Below are 19,981 nucleotides of genomic sequence, written 5' to 3'. Positions count from 1 at the left end.
GTTTTATTTGGTGTGTGTGCGTGTGTGGTTGGGGGATAGTGTATGCAGTGCATCACTGCTGGGCTGGGGGGGGGACTGAGTTTAAGATGCATCGATGGGTGGGTCGGTATGGAGGTCAGATTTGTTTTGCGGAGGTGTCGGTGAATTGGGATGAGACTGCTGAGGGCTGTCCTCCCGCGTGGGGAGGTTAGTGTCCGCTGGTTGCGATTGAACCGGGGCGGCGTTATCGTCAAGCTGGTTCTGTTGGTTTAGAGAACTGGTTGGGCTGACTGGGCCGATGCTGGTAGCCGAAGGTATGGCCCCCCCTGGGCCCTGCATTGCTGCCGTCTCCTGGTCTGTGGAGGTCTGTTGTGTTTGTTGCTGGTCAACAACACTGGTCTGTGACGGTGTGTGCAGGCTGTCGGCTTTGATCTCTTGTGACGTGGTCCGAACGGAGACGGTTTCTGGTGCCTGGTCCTCCTGGACTGGTCCCGGACTCTGTACTGGTCTTTCCTCACTGGTGCTGCTATCAGGTTTAATCTGAGTCTGTTCCTCTGCTGTGTCTGTATCTGCCACATGGCTGCTGTTGGCAGTTGCCAGTCTCTCATCGTCGCCGGTTGCGTCAGGTCTCTGCTGTTCTGGTGTCTCCTGATCTGTTCCAGACTGTGCTGTTGTTGTTGTTGTGTTGCTCTCATGTGTTTTGTCTGTGAGCGCCCCCTGGCTGCAGGCTGCCGTCATAGCCTGGACCCAGGGATGTTGTAAGGTCTGTGCTGCTGTCAGCCGTGCCGTGGGATCTGCCTGCAACAGAGCTTTGACCAAGGTTCTGGCTCCTACACACACACGCACACACACAAACGCGCACACGCACACACACACACACACACACACACACACACACACACACACACACACACACACACACACACACACACACAGTGAAATAATTCAATAGAGAATAACATCAAGAGCGACTTTATGTTAGTATGCTGAGCGTGTGCCTGTGTGTGTGTGTGTGTGTGTGTGTGCGTGCGTGCGTGCGTGCGTGCGTGCGTGCGTGCGTGCGTGCGTGCGTGCGTGCGTGCGTGCGTGTGTGTGTGCGTGCGTGCACGCGTGCGTGTGTGCTTGTCTCACCGTCTGAGATGGAGTCCCAGTAGGGGGACAGGAAGTGCAGGTCCCCTTGTTTAATCAGCTGGAACAGCTCCTCCTGGTCACGATCCCGGCTGCGGAACGGAGGGAATCCACAGAGCAGGATGTACAGGATCACCCCTAGAGCCCACACGTCCACAGCAAGACCATAACCTGCTGGGACAGAGGAGGAAGCAATAGTTACTCTCTCTGGGACATGAGAAACGAGATACTGGGTTGAACTTGTGACAGGAAATGAGGAACCAATGCAATCGAAAGCAGACTTAATACTGTATATCCACTACACAGTGAACAATCTACCTGCACAAGAAGCATTTCTGTCTAATTTTAGTTCTATTTTAACCATGCATCTTATGTATATATTTGACATCGCTCGTATTATTATATTGGGAAAGTGTACATATCTTGACTTGTTTTCGTTGTTGCTTTCTTTCTCGATTCTTTACCCTTTTCTTGAAACTGCAAATGTTGCGACAATAAAGTTGAATCTGATTCTGAACCAGGTTAAGAGTCTAAGCAGAGTCTCCTTACACCCAACCTTATATTTTGGCCAAAGCGTGGCGCTTAAGGCCAATGAGGTCACCAAAATCAGTAGGGTAAGGGTTCACGTTGCAAGCCAGCAAGATTGCCATTTTGGCCTGAGGGTGGCACTAGAGGCTATATCATGGGGTCACTCAAATGATTATAGGGCTCATCCTCTGTGATGCATGAATGCGGACAGCAGGTTTTATGGAGTTCTACCCATTTGAGTTGAAGATATCTTCGGTGCAATGACCAAGGGTAGTGTTAGATGAAAAGTCACGGCGTCACCACCACAGCAAATTCCATGGCAATCCAGCCAGTAGTTTACAAAATATGTTATTTGGGACAAAGTTGTGGAGAAACGGACAGATGGACCGATCTTGCCATTGCTTAGAGCTACGTTGCTAGTAGTGGGGCTTATGAAGAAGAAACCCCCAGTTATCCATGAAGACGGAATGACTTGATAAAGTGATGCACCGCAGGACAGATAGCTAATTTTAAAAAATGGAATTATGAACGGAAAAGAGAGGATGGACACAGTAGGCAGCGCTGACCTGTCTCAGAGAGGATCTCTGGTGCTACGTAGGTGGGTGTACCACAGATGGTGAAGATGGGTTCTGTGACGACCATAGCCAGACCAAAGTCCCCCAGCTTCAGCCTGTTGATGCTGTCGGCCTGACGTTCCAACTGCAAAACGGTGGGAGGAAGAGAGAGATAAACACGTGTCCACAGCAAAGTCATGTCATGTATTTTACAGGAGAGAAAGCGAAAGAGCAGGATATGGTTTCTGTTTTCACAAGTCCATGGCCTTTTACAGGGTACACTCAAACTAGTGCCAGACAAATGTATGTAACTGGGGTAACAATATTATCGTATTGGCTGATGTTTTCCAACAGTTTTGAATGACTGACACTATATTGTATGCCTGTTGCCTGTCTGCCTACTACAGCACATACACCCACACGTGGAGGCAGCTACACACACACACAAGCACACACACACGCACACAATCACACATACAGTAGCACCAATCACACACCTACCTACATACAGTACATGTTTAGAAGTAGGACCCATGCAAACACCACCTTCAGTCGCCTTAGTTATTTCTTACTTTAGCACTTAATTGTTGTTATTCTTAATTATTAATTTCGTTATTTATGTCATGGTTTCTACAATGTTGAGGGTAAAAAACTGAAGAATTTGACTCTTGTGTACTATATGAGATATAACAAATAAGACATATTGAATCTTGAAACGTGCCCTTGACTTCAGTCACTCACGAGTAGGTTTTCTGGCTTCAGGTCTCTGTGAACGATGCTCTTGCAGTGCATGTAGGTCAGAGCCTCGCTCACGTCGGACACCATCATCCCCGCCTCTTCTTCCGGAAACTTGCCCCTCTCTGCGATGGCCTCGAACAGGTCCCCTCCGGCCACCAGCTCCATCAGCAGGTAGGAGTGGGTGGGCGTGTGGTAGTGCGTGAACAGCCGCACTATGCGGCGGTGGGACAGGCTAGCCAGGAGGCTCAGCTCGTTCTGCATCATGTGCTCCCGGCCCACCAGCTTGGAGCGGTCCACGATCTTCATGGCCATGGCTTCCCCCGTGTCTCGGCAGCGGCACTCCCGCACCACGGCGAAGTTGCCGTCGCCGACCACGCGGCCCATGTCGTAGAGGCGCTCGATGTCCGACAGGGCGACGTGACTCCTGTCGGCGGGGAGGCCAAAGGTCACCCTCTGCTGCTGCGTTTCTTCTTCCCGTTTTGGCCCCACCACCCCCGGGAGGGGATTTGACAATAATTTGTGGCACTTCGCCTCGTCTCTGGTTATTGGCTGGGGAGGAGGAGAAATCTCTCTGTCTTTTGCTTCCCGCTCTTTAAACGGACTTCCTTTTTGCTTCCGTGTCACGGGGGGCAGCGGGACCTTGGCTGGTATTTGCTTGGGCCTCTCTAAAGTCTGATATTTAGCACCGCCGCCCGCTAAGCAGTTCCTACACAGAGCAGGAGAGGGGGTCTCTCTCCTGTTTGTCTCTCTCCGCCCCTCGTCCGGTTTAAACGGACCAACGAGAGAAGGCTTCCTCTCTTTGGCCCCGTCTCTCACCTGGACTCTTTGCAGGTGATTGGGCGGGTGAGTGGGCTGTCTGCAAACATACTTACCGTCATGAGGGTGCGTGCATGGGTCCGAGTTGTAATTTCCCTTCCTGTGTGTGTGTGTATGTTGCGGTGGTTGCGTTAGTCTGTGTGTTCTGTGATGACACTTGGCAACATGCGTGTTGCGTGTGTCCCCCTCCTGGGTGTCGGGGTGCGTCTGCGTCCCGCTGCTGTCCGTTCCCTCGCTGTACCCGCTGTCGGTCTTGGAGGCTTTATCCGGCGCCGGGCGGAGCCTCCGTTCCCAGGCCCGGAAGGCGTCGGCGCGGTACCGGGAATGTTCCGGGAAGAGCTCCTCCAGGGCCTCGAGGACGCTCTGCAGCTCCGGACGGGCCTTCCCCAACGCCAAGAAGGCCACCTCGCCGCGGAAGAAGTCACACACACCCTTCACCTGGGGGAGTGGGAAAAGACAACAAAACAATTATGACTTTACAACTTCGCCAACAAGTGAGAAGTTTCAAAGACCACGTTAGTCCTTGTCATATTGGACTTCTTCTCATCTTTTCAATTGTTTCAAACGGCGCTGTCCTCTCACCTTGAGATGACCTGTTCAGGTTTTGACTAATAATCATTATAACAGATCTATGACGCAATGATTTATATATGTGCTCTGTGTATAGTTGTGTTATTGTTGTATGTTTGTTTTGTTTTCCTACCTTGGTTGATGTTGTTTGAATTTGTCTAAGTCTATGTATTATGTATTCTGTAATCTGTGGATCCCCTTGAAAACGAGATGGTTCATCTCAAGGGGTTATTCCCAATAAAGAATTACACATATTATGATTGGGGAAATATGAAACTACATGTTACAGCGTATTGCTAACAGAACCATTTGTGGTTCTATTCACATTAAAGAAAATAATAAAGTCGGCACACTGCTAAATTGCTCCTATTGTTCATTGCGAGTTCAAGGTTTCAAACATGTCTTCATCAGGAATGATGATGACGATCCAGACGTGATTGAAACTTTGAACTAGCAATAAACAGTGGGAGTAAATTAGCATCCATAGTTTTCTTTATGCTGATTTTCTGTTTGTCCTGGACCTTGATACTGTGGATGTGCATGTGATATATCTCTTATCTATAAGCAATGAGTGAGTCTTCTGTGCACTGGAATAACTGTTGTTGAAACGTTGTGTAGATGAAGAAGAGTCCAAAAAATGCGAGAAAATCCTCAGCATGTGTTATGTGTCATTGTTATGAAATGACACATGCTGTATTTGACCTTCTTCAAGTGCCGAACAATGGGAAAAAACTGTCCACTGTGTGTGAGTCATCATTGACTACCCCATTTGTGGCCCCTTTGTGACTCTTCTGTCCACACCTTATTATTTTTGTCTGCCTCTCTTTCAGCTAAAACATACAACCCTGGGTTTTCACTGCATTTGAATGACAAGAGTTACTGTAGATGTGTTTGTACATATACTGTACACGAGGTGTTTGCCGTGGACACGTGTTTATCCTCACTTCTCGGGCGTGGGGTGTGTAGAGGCGAGTGACCCTGGCTCTGTGCCAGCGAGGAAAGCCCAGGGCCTCGGAGACATCCAATAGCAGCTGCTCAAAGGACACGACGCCTCTACGGTTCAACAACACGGTTACCTGGGAAACGGAGACACAGGAAATGAGATTGTGTTCAATCATGGCATAAATTTCTTTCCTAATGATTTTGTGACTTCAGTAATGGACTTACCTAATCAAAATCTACATATATTTCACACATAATGCATAATTGCTGAATGAATCTCATGTTTATTTATGAAGGCACTCACGCCATTCCTTTGTTTGAGAGGCATGCTGTTTAGTACTTTAGGTCTCCTGTTTTCCTTTGATGCATTCTGGTATAATGGTATAAAAGCCCCCTATGCCTCCCCTTCAAGCAGCCCCCCCCCCCTTCAACATGTGTTCGATAGCGCACTTGTTACATCAGCTCACATGCCAGTGCCACCTCTTCCTAGTCTCCCTGTCTGTGTGTGTGTGTGTGTGTGTGTGTGTGTGTGTGTGTGTGTGTGTGTGTGTGTGATTGATTGGGTGACTGGAGACAGGGGTGTGGCTCCTCATCAGCTGCAGCTCTTCAGCAATCTGGTATCCCCTATTCACCTGTTTCCTAGGCTGTGTGTTTTCCACTTCCTGTCGATTTGATCCAATGAAATCCAATGAAACTGGTCAGATGACCAATGATATCCAATGAAATCGACAGGAAGTGGAAAACACACAGCCTAGGAAACAGGTGAATATAAGCTCTGCTTTCCTCTGGATTCTTGTAAAGGGTTGTGCTTTTTTCTAACCCAGATTCCTGCCCTGTTGCCTGCTCCGTTTTGGCGGGCTTCCATGGACTTTGCCTCACTTGCTCAGCCAGCCTAAACCTTGGCCTCAAGTTTTGGCCAAATTGTTTGTTTTACCTAATGCCTGCTTTTGCCTTTTTGCCATTTTTTGTTGTTCACTCGGCTAGCAATAAAACCCTGATCTTTGAATTTCCGACATCCCATTATTCCGACTGGTAGGTTAGTGTGAGGATAGGGTTAGTTATAATGGGGCCAGTCGGACCAATAATGGGCCGTCGGAATAATGACATAGCAAGAGTGGACCAGATGGATAGAAGTCGAGCCCATATTTATAATGATGGCAGAATAATGATTTATACAATGGCATACACTGGAGGATGAGATGATGTTTAGGCCAAGAATGCGTCAAAGGAAATTAGGAGAACAGTACAGCCAACAGTACACACCATCATGCCTCTCAAGCAAATAAATGGAGTGAGCTCAGGCTCCACCCACTCAGGACTGGGCAGGAGGGGATTCGCACGGACATAAAATACATCTGGTGTTGTTTGTACATGTCTTTAAATACAGTAGCATAAATGGACCATGAAGTCCAATTAGGGCCGTATCATAATTGGTTTACAAACCCATGGCATGTAGGGCTGCGTCCATGCGTAGCAGAGTAGCTCAGCCTGAAGCACAAAAGCCTAACATCTTCCCTTGCCGGCGGTGGAGGGGGAGATTCCTTCTAGACCTAGACCCACAGGAGACTCATGTTTGAATCTCCGGTGTTACATTGGTGCTGTGATTCAGACTGGGTTTCCCTGTCAGGGGGGGGGGTTGGTGAATGTATAGCAGAGTAGCTCAGCCTGAAGCCCAAAAGGCTAAATCTCCCCTGACGATTGAACCTGAACAATGCGTTGAGATTCTGTTTGCACTTCATCTCATGAACAACGCACTGATAATGTCTGACCTCATGTACTATAGCCTACCTGCTGCCGTGTGGACCCACCGAAGTGCAACCACCTTTGTGTCTTAACAATATGCACCTTATGTCTAGCCTACTGTACCAGCTGGATTATGCTATATGAATTATGTATAGATATCTGATCCCTTGACATGTTGCTCTTTTACGGTTTGATTGATTTCTTCAAGAGAGAAAAGAGACTGTGGAACCATTGGCGCACTTGTCTGTATGTTCGAAACTGAACATGGTGGAAGTCTTTTTATTGTATTTCTTTTGTATCGTGTTCTTACTGTGATATGGATCTCCCTTGGGTCTGAAATAAAGATTTAATTGAATTATCCTTGCTATCCTGCCTTGATTCTTGAGTTGATTCTGATTCCGATCTCTGTGTTAACCCATTAAGACCTGAAGAAGCATCTGTGTCATTTTTTTATTTGAGCTAAAAAGCATTATTTTACACTTTGGCTATTCAAAAATAGCAGATATACAAGCTCATAGCGCGGCACCGAGTGCCGCGCTATGAGCTTGTAGATCTGCTATTTTTGAAAAATCGTGAAAATGTGTGCAAATCTTTGAATATATATTGTTTTAAAGCAAACATTTTTAACTAAAATCTTTGCTTCTTCACAACAAATTTTGAGATGGGGGTCTGCGGCCAAATACATATAATTTTGGGGGTCCTTGACATGAAAACGTTTGAAAACCACTGATACATACTGAAACACACTGAAACATACGTTTTTCAGAAAACCGTTTAGGATTTAGAAGACATTTAGCAGAATCGGAACCTCAGGCCTCTCTGTGTGAAATTGACACTGAGAAGTATAGGTGCAGCCTAATACCTTCCGCAGGACGCCCTGACTGTAAGGCCGGACCACGGTCACCAGACGCGGGCGCTCCGCACCATGTTCCGCGTGGCGGCTGTGGAACAAAGGCAGGGTAGCAGGGAAGAGAGGAGGTGGAGGCGGACACTGGATCCTGGGGGCCGCCGCCGCCCGTGCCGGGTGGGGTACGTGCGGGGGCCACGTTTTGGGACCGCCCCCACCTGCTGCTGCTACGCCCTTCGACAGGGCCCCGAGAGGACCTGAATGAACGAGAGACACAGACAAGAGACAGAGAGAGAGAGAGTCCATTTCATAGCATACAAAGAAAAACTCATAAGAAACGCAACACTGGTTCCTTCCTCATCATGTGTGCGCGCGCGCGCGCGCGTGTGTGTGTGCGCTGCACGTGCATGTGAAAACAAATCCGGCTGATCAGATTTGAGTGTTTTCCATCCCGTGGAATGAGTGCATGAGCCATTTGAGATTCTTTGAGAACCTTGCGCTCATGGCTGAATTATTTATACGCTTCCTTAAGACACATACTGTGCGTACTGTGCGTATCTCTCTTTCAACACACACACACACACACACTACACACCAGTGGTGGAAAAAGTACTCACATTCTTTACTTAAGTGAAAGTATCAATACTGCAACGTAGAAATACCCTGTGACAAGTAAAAGTCCGGAATTAAAAGTGTAAAAGTACAGAAGTATCGGCATCAAAATGTACTTATAGTCCCAAAAGCAAAGGTACTTATTATACATACTTTTCAAAATTTTTCAAATGTTTAAAAACCTTTTGAAAATAGCAGATCTACAAGCACACAATGCGTCGCATCAGCAACGCATTGTGAGCTTGTAGATCGGCTATTTTCAAATGGCCAAAATGTATATAAGGCTGAAGTGGGTAATGTATCTTTTGGAATAATAATCAAAATCTAGAAACTATAGTAACTAAAGTTTTCAAATTATTGTAGTGGAGTAAAAGTATAATATTTGACTCTGAGATGTAGTGGAGTAGATGTAAAAAATACCGAAAATTTGAAAAACTCCAGTAAAGTAAAAAATACCTCAAAATTGTACTTAAGTACAGTACTTGAGTAAATGTACTTAGTTACTTCACACCACTGCTACACACACGCACACGCACGCACACACACACACACACACACACACACACACACACACACACACACACACACACACACACACACACACACACACACACACACACACACACACACACACACACACACACACAGACACACACACACACAGACCTGAACAAAAGCTTGCCCTCGTTAGTTCTTTGCCGAGGCTGCATGGCTAATGAAGCAACGGAGACACACAGCATCTTTGGCGTTTCACTTTCTGACATGGAGAAGGACAGAGTTTGTGAGAGACAGAGGGTGAGAGAGAGAGAGAGAGAGAGAGAAGATAGTCTTCCCTCTAAGTTGCAATGTAACACAGCTCTGTTTGCACATTTCTTTATTCCCATTCATATTTAATATTTAATTGTACATAGGCTACATTGTTTTGTTTTGATTGTTCTGTTACACTTTTGCTTTGGCAATGTAAACGTATGTTTCCTCATGCCAATAAAGCTCCTTTGAATTGAATTGAATTGAGAGAGAGAGATGTTATCTCTCCTCAGTCAGTGTGGGAGTTTGTTTGAGGCAATAGCAGAAGAACAGACAGAAAGAAACACAAGACCCTACCTCTAACCACCAAGGGCCCCCCTTTTATAACAAGACACCACAGGCCCCAGGAGAGTGACCACACTAATGCACACACGCACGCACGCGCACGCGCGCGCGCGCGCACACGCACACACACACACACACACACACACACACACACACACACACACACACACACACACACACACACACACACACACACACACACACTGCCTTGCTTTGACAATACAGTCTTTTCACAGACAGACACTGACACAACTCCATGACCCCCATATAAACACCTCATAAAAGAGACAGCTGTTGCCAGTCAAGGAATAAGCAGCCTGTTTGTTATAGGCAGCAGTATAGTGCTGAGGCTGCAGCCTCTCTGCCTGCTCACAGAGAGACGTTTCATCTGCAGCATCACAACGTTGAAAGAAGAGACTGTTTTCCCCACTTGATCATAGGGCCAAAAAAGCAGCTTAATCTGTCGTTAAGTTGTTGATGGTTATCTGCCCTGGACGGTTACGTTAGGTCAAAATCCAGTGGTGGAAAAAGTACTCCAATTTTTAAAGGGTCTACACCATGAATTTCATTTTTTTTCTTTTTTAACATTCAGTCATTCATTCTCATTTCAGAGATTTTCAGAATGGGCGTGTCTGAACAGGCCATTTCAGAATGGCAATGCAAGTGACATCACTTGCATTGATGCTGGCCAGACAGAATTGCTCAGTAGCCCCCCCCCTGCCCAAGAGGACGTTTTGGTATTGCAGCTGAAAGTGCTGTATAAGCCAGAGACAATTGACTTGGGATGAGTATATCTGAGTGATGATTTAGGCTCAAACCTTTTGAAAAAGGTTTGAGGGACATACACCATATGATATTAAATATAAAAAAAAAAAAAAAATTCATGGTGTAGATCCTTTAAGTGAAAATATCAATACTGCAGAAACTATGTAGAAATACTCTGTTACAAGTAAAAGTCCGGAATTCTAAATGTAGGCCTACTTGAGTAAAAGTGCAAAGGTATTGGCATCAAAATGTACTTAAAGTACGAAGGCTACTCATTGTGCAGAATGTCCCATTTCGCATGTTTCCAAATGTATAAAAATCCTTTGAAAATGGCAGATACAAGCTCACATGTGAAGCGTTGTGAGCTTGTAGATCGGCTCATTTCAAATGGCCGAAGTATATAAGGCTAAAGTGGTTAATGTATGTTTTGTAATAATAATAAAAATCTACAAAAATAACTAATAACTAAAGTTCTCAAATAATTGTAGTGGGTGGAATAAAAAAGTATAATATTTGCCTCTGAGATGTAGTGGGGTAGAAGTAAAAGTACAGAAAATTTGAAACATTCCAGTAAAGTAAAAGTCACTCAAAATGTTACTTAAGAGTACAGTACTTGAGTACACTTCACTACTTAGTTACTTTCCACCGTCAAAATCTGTTCACTCCATCATCATCATCATCATCATCATCATCATCATCTCCAGGCTGCATGCACTGACTGACTCACCTGCTGGTCTCCACCGCGCGCCCGGCGCGTCGCAGCAGCCGTGGCGCGCTCTCCACGCGGGCGTCATAAATTGACGATCCGGGTGGATCCAGCGAAAACGGTATTATTCTCCTTTACTTCACCGACCGGCAGGCAGCCTAGTGTCCGTCATAACCTCTCCTCTGGCCGGGTCCCGGTCCGGGATGCATGGGCAGCCACACGCTGAACCCACCGGATAAACACAGTCTGGTTGGTCTAGCGCCGTGTTGCCATGTCCAGCTTATTATAAGCGACTTTGGGCTTGTTTTTCTGTTAAGTTGCTTGTAAATATTGATGGTTGCAGGGTTTTTTTGGGGGCTTGTTTCTAAAGTGTAGTAGCTTATTTGGGCTTGTTTCTAAAGTGTAGGCTAGTTGTTTATTTGGTCTTGTTTCTAAAGTGTTAGCTAAGCTTATTTGGTGCCAGGGACCCCATACAAGATTTGCGATGTTAAAATATTCCAAATTCTTCCCTTTTCCCCCCAGGATTGTATTTAAAATAGCAGATCTACAAGCAATGCGACGCATTGTGAGCTTGTAGGTATATGTTTAAAGTGCTCATGTGGCCTACCTACGTCGCATCTTTTGGGCCTGTTCTCCTAGACCTGGTTGCTTGTTTCTCTCACAGAATCTGGCAACAGTGGTCGAGCGGTGGTGGTCGCTATGGTTACGTTGGAGGAGGAGTCGTCTCGTATTGAAGGAGAGGAGATGGAGGAGTTGCTTGTGAAAGTTGATTGAGACTGGGGCGAATGGAAAACCGAACCCGTCTTACGTAGGCCTAGTCTATTAGGTTTACCGCTAGTTAGGAGTGATTTGGTTGCGTTGATTGGAACAAAAGATGCGGAGCCTCGTTACCACAATGTACAAGAAACATCCTGTGACCTTTAGGCCTATAGAAGGTCACGGAGGCAGGCACCGCTTCAGCAGACGCAGAGGGTCTGCTTTTTAGGTGCATTGAAAACACACAACATAAGAAAATACAAAATAGGGGAGAGCCCAAAAAACTAATAATACAAATACAAAACAGCTTGTCATAAAGGTTGTAGCCTACACAATTAAGTCCTCATTATTAATTTAACTCTGAGAGCAAGGCCGTCCAGTGAGCATTGCACCCCTGGTGACATGGGTCTGTACTTAAGAACTGTTGGTTTCGGCAGGGTTATGATGACGGCAGCGGGACGCAGGGGCGTAGCCACGGGTGGGCATAGGTAGGCCTGGGCGGAGTGGGGTGCGGAGTGAGACGATTTTTAACGTGCGGGGAGCGGGTTTATAAAAAGGTTGGAGCGAGGACCGCCTGGCGCCCGCATGTTTGAGCATGCCCGGTCGCACGGACAGACACACAGACATCCAGAAGTCCACTGCGCATGTCCTTGATCAAGATTTCATTCAAATAGGACAACATTTTTTTCCTTCTTTTTTGTTGCTGCTGAGCGGCCCGGGGGGGTCAACATGAGCGGATAGCGAGCGTGACAACAGGCCCCTGGAGCGATGAGCGGCATTTCCCCCCGCTCCGCTCACATGCTCTGACAGGGACTTGCCCCCCAATCCAACCCTTAATGCTGAGTGCCAAGCAGGGAGGCACTGGGTCCCATTTTCATAGTGTTTGGTATGACACGGCTGGGGAATCGAACACAGGGCGGACTCTCTAACTACAAGGCCACTGAGCTGGCCATTGAATGGATAGATTAACACACAAAGATTGGATTTTTTTTTAAAACAAAGAATACAAGTCAACCACTTATGACGAATATTGACAGGAAACAGGGAGGGAGAGAGAGAGAGAGACGACAAGTGACACGCAGCAAAGGTTGTCGGCTCTGAAATTGGAAATCGCATTAGAGCCAACGCCATCACATTGTTTTTTTTTACAAATTTTAGATATATATATTTTTTACTTGTCAACATGTGTCACCATTTCACCAATAATGAAATGTGCAAAGCAGGTGGAAAAGCATAAAAAACACAAAGAGACATTGCGTAAGCACATCTTATACGGAAAAAGGTTTTGAAAGAAGATTCAGCTTACCGTACCTTTTTTTGCAAAACAAAAATCACCTCTAGGACGATTTTGACAGTTGACAGTTGTAATGTATCACCACACTTTCTAATGTAAAGTGATGGAAGGATCACACAAAGAGAAGAGAAGAGAAGAGGGAGATGATGGATACCGCTTACATATGCAATAGTAATATAATAATGCACCGTGAGTGAGCAATTCATTCTGGGAGATTGCCTGTGGCAGCCATATTTACATTCATATACATCAAAATATCAACATCAAGATTTGCAGGCAATGTGTTGACATATTTGATATCGGTGTCAAGTGTGAACGTGCACCTAATTATTAGTGGCGGCAATCTTGTTTCGGCATTTTATTCATGCCTACTTAAGTTGGGACCTACAACATTGCAGGCAAAGTCTTTGCAGAAAGCATGCATGTGTGTGCCGGCAGCATCATAATATTGCTTGCATATTCTGAGTAAGACTTCAATATTAGTGTTTTATTTTTTTACATGAATGGAGAAGTGTTCAACAGTTGAAAACTCTGATGACATGCAATTATGGCAGTTTTCCAACTAAGATCTAAATCTGAATCTGTCAGGGGAAGTGTCCAAAATGGACTGTGTCCAAAATGGACATGTACAGGCCTGTAACTCTGACAGTGTACAAATGTAACCAAATGGTTTCGTTTATATACTCTCAGAGTTATGGGGATCCGTTTGAGAACCACTGCTTCGGGGGAACTGACATGAATGTTGTTTTCCTCAATTTTCTGAAAACAATAGAAAAGAGGGTTAGATGAAGGAATCCTGGCCCTCTCAAAGGTTCCTGTGTAGTTTCCAGAAGGGATCAGGATACATTCTGTGTGTGTGTGTGTGTGTGTGTGTGTGTGTGTGTGTGTGTGTGTGTGTGTGTGTGTGTGTGTGTGTGTGTGTGTGTGTGTGTGTGTGTGTGTGTGTGTGTGTGTGTGTGTGTGTTACACACAGGCGTGCAGTGTCCGGTTTGTCTCCGGTTCGTAACCCCTCGCCCCGCCCCACCCCCCCATGGGTGTGTTTCCAAGGTTACCCTGCTAACACTGGGTCACTGAGCAACCGATCCTATCCCGGCTGCTCATCCTGGATTCATACAAAAAGACCCCGCAGGGTGTGTGTTTGCAAGTGTGTCTTTATTTGAGTGTATGTGTGTGTGTGTGTGTGTGTGTGTGTGTGTGTGTGTGTGTGTGTGTGTGTGTGTGTGTGTGTGTGCGTGTGTGTGTGTGTGTGTGTGTGTGTGTGTGTGTGTGTGTGTGTGTGTGTGTGTGTGTGTGTGTGTGTGTGTGTGTGTGTGTGTGTGTGTGTGTGTGTGTGTGTGTGTGTGTGTGTGTGTGTGTGTGTCTCAGGATGCTAGCAGGGCTATGATAATAGCCTTGCATTATTTTAAGCGATTTGTTTATTTGTTTTGTTTACGTTCCCATTCGTTGCCACCGGGGTTGCAATAACTATTCGTCCTGCAGGTTTCGACACACAAAAACACAAAACACCAACACACAGCGTACATGAACCATCTATCACACATTCCACACATAGCTCTCACCCAAAGCCCAGATTCCCTCCATCTCACAACGTCTTGAAGTGTGAGGCGTTGTGAGCTCGTAGTTCGGCTATTTTCACAATGTCTGTCTGTGAAACCGAGTCAAACTATAAAATGTAATGCCCCAACTCCTACCATTCCAAGTGCTTGTCAGGGTGGAGGGGTCCCCAGTTCAATTATGATTATTTTGGGGGGTCGTGGCCTGAAAAGTTTGGGAACCCTTGCTGTAGAGCTTAAAGTAATAGTTCACCCCAAAAAGATTACTTACTTTCTATCAATTACACACCCCATGAAGCATTGAAATCATGGAGATTGTTTTGTTTTTGTCGCATTCGTTAGCCAATAATTTGATGACCGGCGGAAAGATTGGGGGTGAACTACTCCTTTAAGTAGTAAAAGTTCTGATGAGTGATCTGATCAGGCCCGGACATTATACTTTGGCTTCCCTGTGGGTTTAGTTGTGGTGGGTAGACTGAGGAGCCGAGCCCATGCTTGTAATTCTGAGGCCTGTGGTGTATCGCACTTTCTGTTATCTAGAATAGAATAGAATAGAATAGACTTTATTTGCCATTTGCACAAGTGCATAGGAAATTTTGGAGCTCAGCTCCCAGGGTCAGCATTTTAAAAAGAAGACAAATACAAATACAGAGAAAACATACAGTACATCCTATAATCCTACATATATCCTACCACATTACCTAAGACAAATATCAAATATAATAAATAAGCACATCATAGTCTAAAAACAGTGCAAATAGTGGTGCAATTCATCTTATCATGATCTGTCCTAATTTAGTTCATCTGCTCTGATTCAGTTCATCTGTCATATTGACTACCGTCCCTAATGTCCTCGGCTACTAAGCGCACAGTGGCAGGAAAAAAGCTGTTAAAAAAGCGTGTTGTGTGGGTGGAGATGCTCTCTGGCCTGTGGTGTCTCAGGTTGTGTCCTGAGTCCCTCCACACGAACAGAGGGTGAGCAGGATGATGTTGATCCTCAAGGATGCTCTTTGCTCTCCTCCTACAGCGTTGTGTGTAGATTATGTCCATGGCAGGGAGATCTGCTCCAATAATCCTCTCTGCAGTTTTGATGACTCGTTGGAGCGATTTCCTCTCAGCTTGGGTAGTGTTTCCATACCACACCGTGATACCGCTGGTGAGGATGCTTTCAACGAGTCCTCTGTAGGCCAGAGTGAGGGGCCGTGGACTGAGTCCGGCCTTCTTCAGCATCCAGCATCCAGCATCTAATAATTAATCAAATGATTAAAACAAATCTATGAATGTGACTGTTTCACTGGTCACCGTCAGACCAGGGCAGGGCCCTGGGAAACATTTGGATGTTATCACAGCATTTAACACCTGCCATTGAGGACATTTTGGTTATGGTTTATTATTTGTAAAGTTGTCCATTTTAAATGATCATGATGGCACTCATTCTCATTCTACAGTCCATACCTGTATTTACCATGTATTTTTAAATTATATATACTAACCCTGCAATTTATCTTATCTTCTGACTGCTAAACATTATGAGAAACAAAAAAAAAACACTTTACAGGTATGACCAGCAGAGGGGGATGATGGCCTACATATCGACTTGTGTTCCTGTTACCCACAAATCCACAAGTAATGTTTTCTGTGTTTTCTATTCCACCAGCTTAATTGTTTGTAATTTAATTCAAGTTGGTCTCCCACAATAATAAATTAGTTCCTGATTAGACAGCTGGAACATTGCCTATATATCTCTATCTATATCTCTATCTATCTATCTATCTATCTATCTATCTATCTATCTATCTATCTATCTATCTATCTATCTATCTATCTATCTATCTATCTATCTATCTATATATATGTGTGTATTTCCTTTTTTTAACAGCAGTAGCCTACTCTGGGTCATCAGAGGTGAGGACCTACGTGTACGTGTAATATCTTGACAAAGGGAGGCTCTCACACTCACACCTGACATAACACACGTGACACATGCACACGCGCACACGTGCGCACACACACGCACACACACGCATATGCATATGCACATGCACATGCACTCACATCCACATCCACATCAAGCACTGTTTTCCCCGAGGGTCAGACCCTAGCTGTCTAGAGACCGGCGCTCCCACTCCAAATATTTGACATAAGGCTGTCTACTCCTTTCTCCTCCTCAGGAAAGTTGCACTGTACTATCATCCATACAGTGAAGCATGGGATCTCAAAAGTTTTCAAGTCAAGGACCCCCAATTTGATATGTATTTGGCCGCGGACCCCCATCTGAAAATGTTTTGTGCAAGGCTACCCCCCGGAAGAGAAGATTTATGTTAAAAGAAATTCAATATTCAATATTTGTCAAGAATTTTCAAAAATAGCAGATGTACAAGCGGCACGAAGAGACGAGCTGTGATGTCTGACTGTACCTCATGCTGTTTACATTTCTGACTAAGTATTCAATCAATCAAACAGGTTTAGCTTTTTGTCTTTGTTTTTGGTGATCAGTCTGGCCTTCTGCATACTGTAGGAATCCCCCCTGAGATCACAGAGTTAGTTAAAAGGACATCTGTCTGGCAGATAATCTAACAGAGCTTGACTCATCATTGTTGTGCTTTTGACTAATGCCTCTCTCTCCCCTCTCTCCCCCTCTCTCTCTCTCTCTCTCTCTCTCTCTCTCTCTCTCTCTCTCTCTCTCTCTCTCTCTCTACCTCTCTCTCTCTCTCTCTCTCTCTCTCCTCTCTCTCTCTCTCTCTCTCTCTCTCTCTCTCTCTCTCTCCTCTCTCTCCCCTCTTCTCTCTCTCCTCTCTCCTATTACAGCTGGTTCACCAGAGGATATTGTAAGCAAGTGGTGGAATAAATGTTCAAATTACACTGTGCTTTCCAGGGAGCACTATGGGCTGTGATGGAAGAAGTACATAGACCTTTTTTTTTATTGTATTTATTTATCTTATAGTAAAGGTAGCGATACAACAATATATAAAAATACTCTGTTACATAGTAAAAGGCCTGTATTCCAAAATTTGACTTGAGTAAAAGTACTAAAGTTTTGACATACCTTAATATGACAATTAATAGTTGACAATTTTAGAAATACTGTGTTACAAGTGAAAGTCTTATGCATTCAAAATGTTACTTGTGTGTTCCTGACTTTTTTGTTGCAGCTGGTAAAGGAGGGGCTGCTGGGCCACTTAAAGCTGCACTATGTAACTTTTCGCTTCTACCCCGAATTTGAACCCGGTTTCCTGCGCAAGTGCTGAAATCGAGCCTGCCTGCTTGCTCAGGGGATGAATTGTCAGATCCTGTGTCTAGGGGAGACATGACCTTTGACCCTATCTAAATGTCTCAATAGAAGAGCAGGGAGACAAAATATAACCACCCAAATTGTATAAGTTATATTGTATACTATTAACATACTCTACCATACAGATTGGACAAAATTGTTCGACATACTTTTTTAGGTCCTCTGTAATTGTATGACTTTAGCCTACTTGTGATCAACTGTGGTTTGTTAGTTTTGGGTGGCTTTGTTAGACCTTCTTGGTTTTTAGATTTCTTTTTTCAGTTTTTGTGTCAATAAACTTTGTTTTGTCTGTGCACCTGAGCTTCCACACTTTTTCATCTTTGAGGGTTTCCAACCCTGACAGATTCACCATGGCAATGAGTGAATTAATCACTCTCCACCAAGAAACGATTAAAATGCAAACGTACAGTGGACAGGCTATGGCTTGCATTACCTTGTTCAACAGACCAGACCGAGGTTGCATCCCATAACAGTTATGAACATGCCCTACGGCCTCAAACACCAGAAGACACTCCAAGCCAACATACTATGTATGATGTTTGTAAGCCTACTTGTGACTCCATTTCCTGGCCTATCATATGGTGCAATAATGAGGCAATGAAGACAGCCTCGAGGGAAGGTGTCACATGGCAAAAAGAACAGATCTACAAGCTAACAACGTATCACGGAGCAACGTGTTGTTAGCTTGTATTCTTTTTGTCACGTGACATCCTGTATACGTATATTAGGCCGCTTTCATGACCAAGGGAACCCTGAATATTTTAGAGCTCCCTAGGTAGCTCCATTTGGAACCTCACTCTTTCAGCTGAGAGTGACGTTCCAAGCGGAGCAAAGAGCTCCCATACATTTCTCAAGTGAGGCTTCCTTTAGAACTCGTGTCTATTTCAAACCCTGTCTATGACCCTTATACTGAGGTAACACACACACACACACACACACACACACACACACACACACACACACACACGCGCGCACACACACACACACACACACACACACACACACACACACACACACACACACACACACACACACACACACACACACACACACACACACACACACACACACAGACACACACACAAACATACACAAAGTGTATTGTATTGGTAACAGAGGCCTCTTTCGATAAACAAATGTTCAAAGTGTTGCAATCACACAAAGAGACACTTTGACCTTATTTTGTCCTCTTGATGTAATTCCTTTTGACCTAATTTGATCTGACCTCCTCAAGTGAGAGGGGCGTGAGTGTGTGACGTGTGTGTGTGACGTGTGTGTGTGTGTGTGTGTGTGTGTGTGTGTGTGTGTGTGTGTGTGTGTGTGTGTGTGTGTGTGTGTGTGTGTGTGTGTGTATTATTATACTTGCGAGGGTCACAAATGTCCTCACAGTATACAGAATATGAGAAAAAGATGATTTTCCTGGTCCTAAAAATGAGAGAAATGGTTGTTTTGTTGTCAACAAAAAATGTTTAGAGTTAGGAAAAGATTCAGGTTGGGGTTATGGTTAGGATTAGGCAATCAGAGGTTATAGGTTTAGGGGTTAGAGTTATGTCTGAATTATTATACTTAGTTGCATACCAGTGTCGCACAAAGGGTTATTTTTTTAAATGACATTCATAAAATCCCTGTCCTGAAATGTTGATGTACTTACAAGCGTGTGTGTGTGTGTGTGTGTGTGTGTGTGTGTGTGTGTGTGTGTGTGTGTGTGTGTGTGTGTGTGTGTGTGTGTGTGTGTGTGTGTGTGTGTGTGTGTGTGTGTGTGTGTGTGTGTGTGTGTGTGTGTGTGTGTTTGTGCGTGTGCATGTGCGTGTGAGCCTACAGAGTCAGAGTGTCCAGATGTCTTTGCTTGTTGTCCCGTTCACACACATTTGTGGACACACCCAGGAAAGACACTGTGGGAGAGAGACGTGCACATTCTTCACTCACTCACTGCTGTCTCCTCATGTTCTGCTTCTATCCCTGTGAGAGGAGAGGACAGTCTGTGGTGGAGGAAGAAGTACGCTGATTCTTTACTTAATCACTTAACCACTTAAACCACAATGGAAACGTCCCCAGGACATTTTTGT

The 19,981-nt window shown here is 45.0% G+C and overlaps 1 protein-coding gene across 1 annotated transcript; it reads right to left on the bottom strand.

Annotated features, from left to right (window-relative positions):
- Positions 1-81: 81 nt before the first annotated feature.
- Positions 82-11,108, bottom strand: dclk3 (doublecortin-like kinase 3; the record flags this gene model as incomplete). Its single annotated transcript, XM_080442517.1, has 7 exons — positions 82-809; positions 1,111-1,278; positions 2,202-2,334; positions 2,931-4,181; positions 5,258-5,389; positions 7,861-8,102; positions 11,042-11,108. The coding sequence occupies 7 exons, from the start codon at positions 11,106-11,108 to the stop codon at positions 82-84; spliced, it is 2,721 nt and encodes a 906-aa protein (XP_080298643.1).
- Positions 11,109-19,981: the final 8,873 nt, after the last annotated feature.

The sequence above is a fragment of the Gymnoscopelus braueri genome (genome assembly GCF_963280865.1).
Source record: "Gymnoscopelus braueri genome assembly, chromosome: 11".
In the NCBI taxonomy this organism is placed as follows: Eukaryota; Metazoa; Chordata; class Actinopteri; order Myctophiformes; family Myctophidae; genus Gymnoscopelus; species Gymnoscopelus braueri.
Note: the sequence above shows the minus strand (reverse complement) of the source record. Positions and strands in the feature narration are given on the sequence as shown.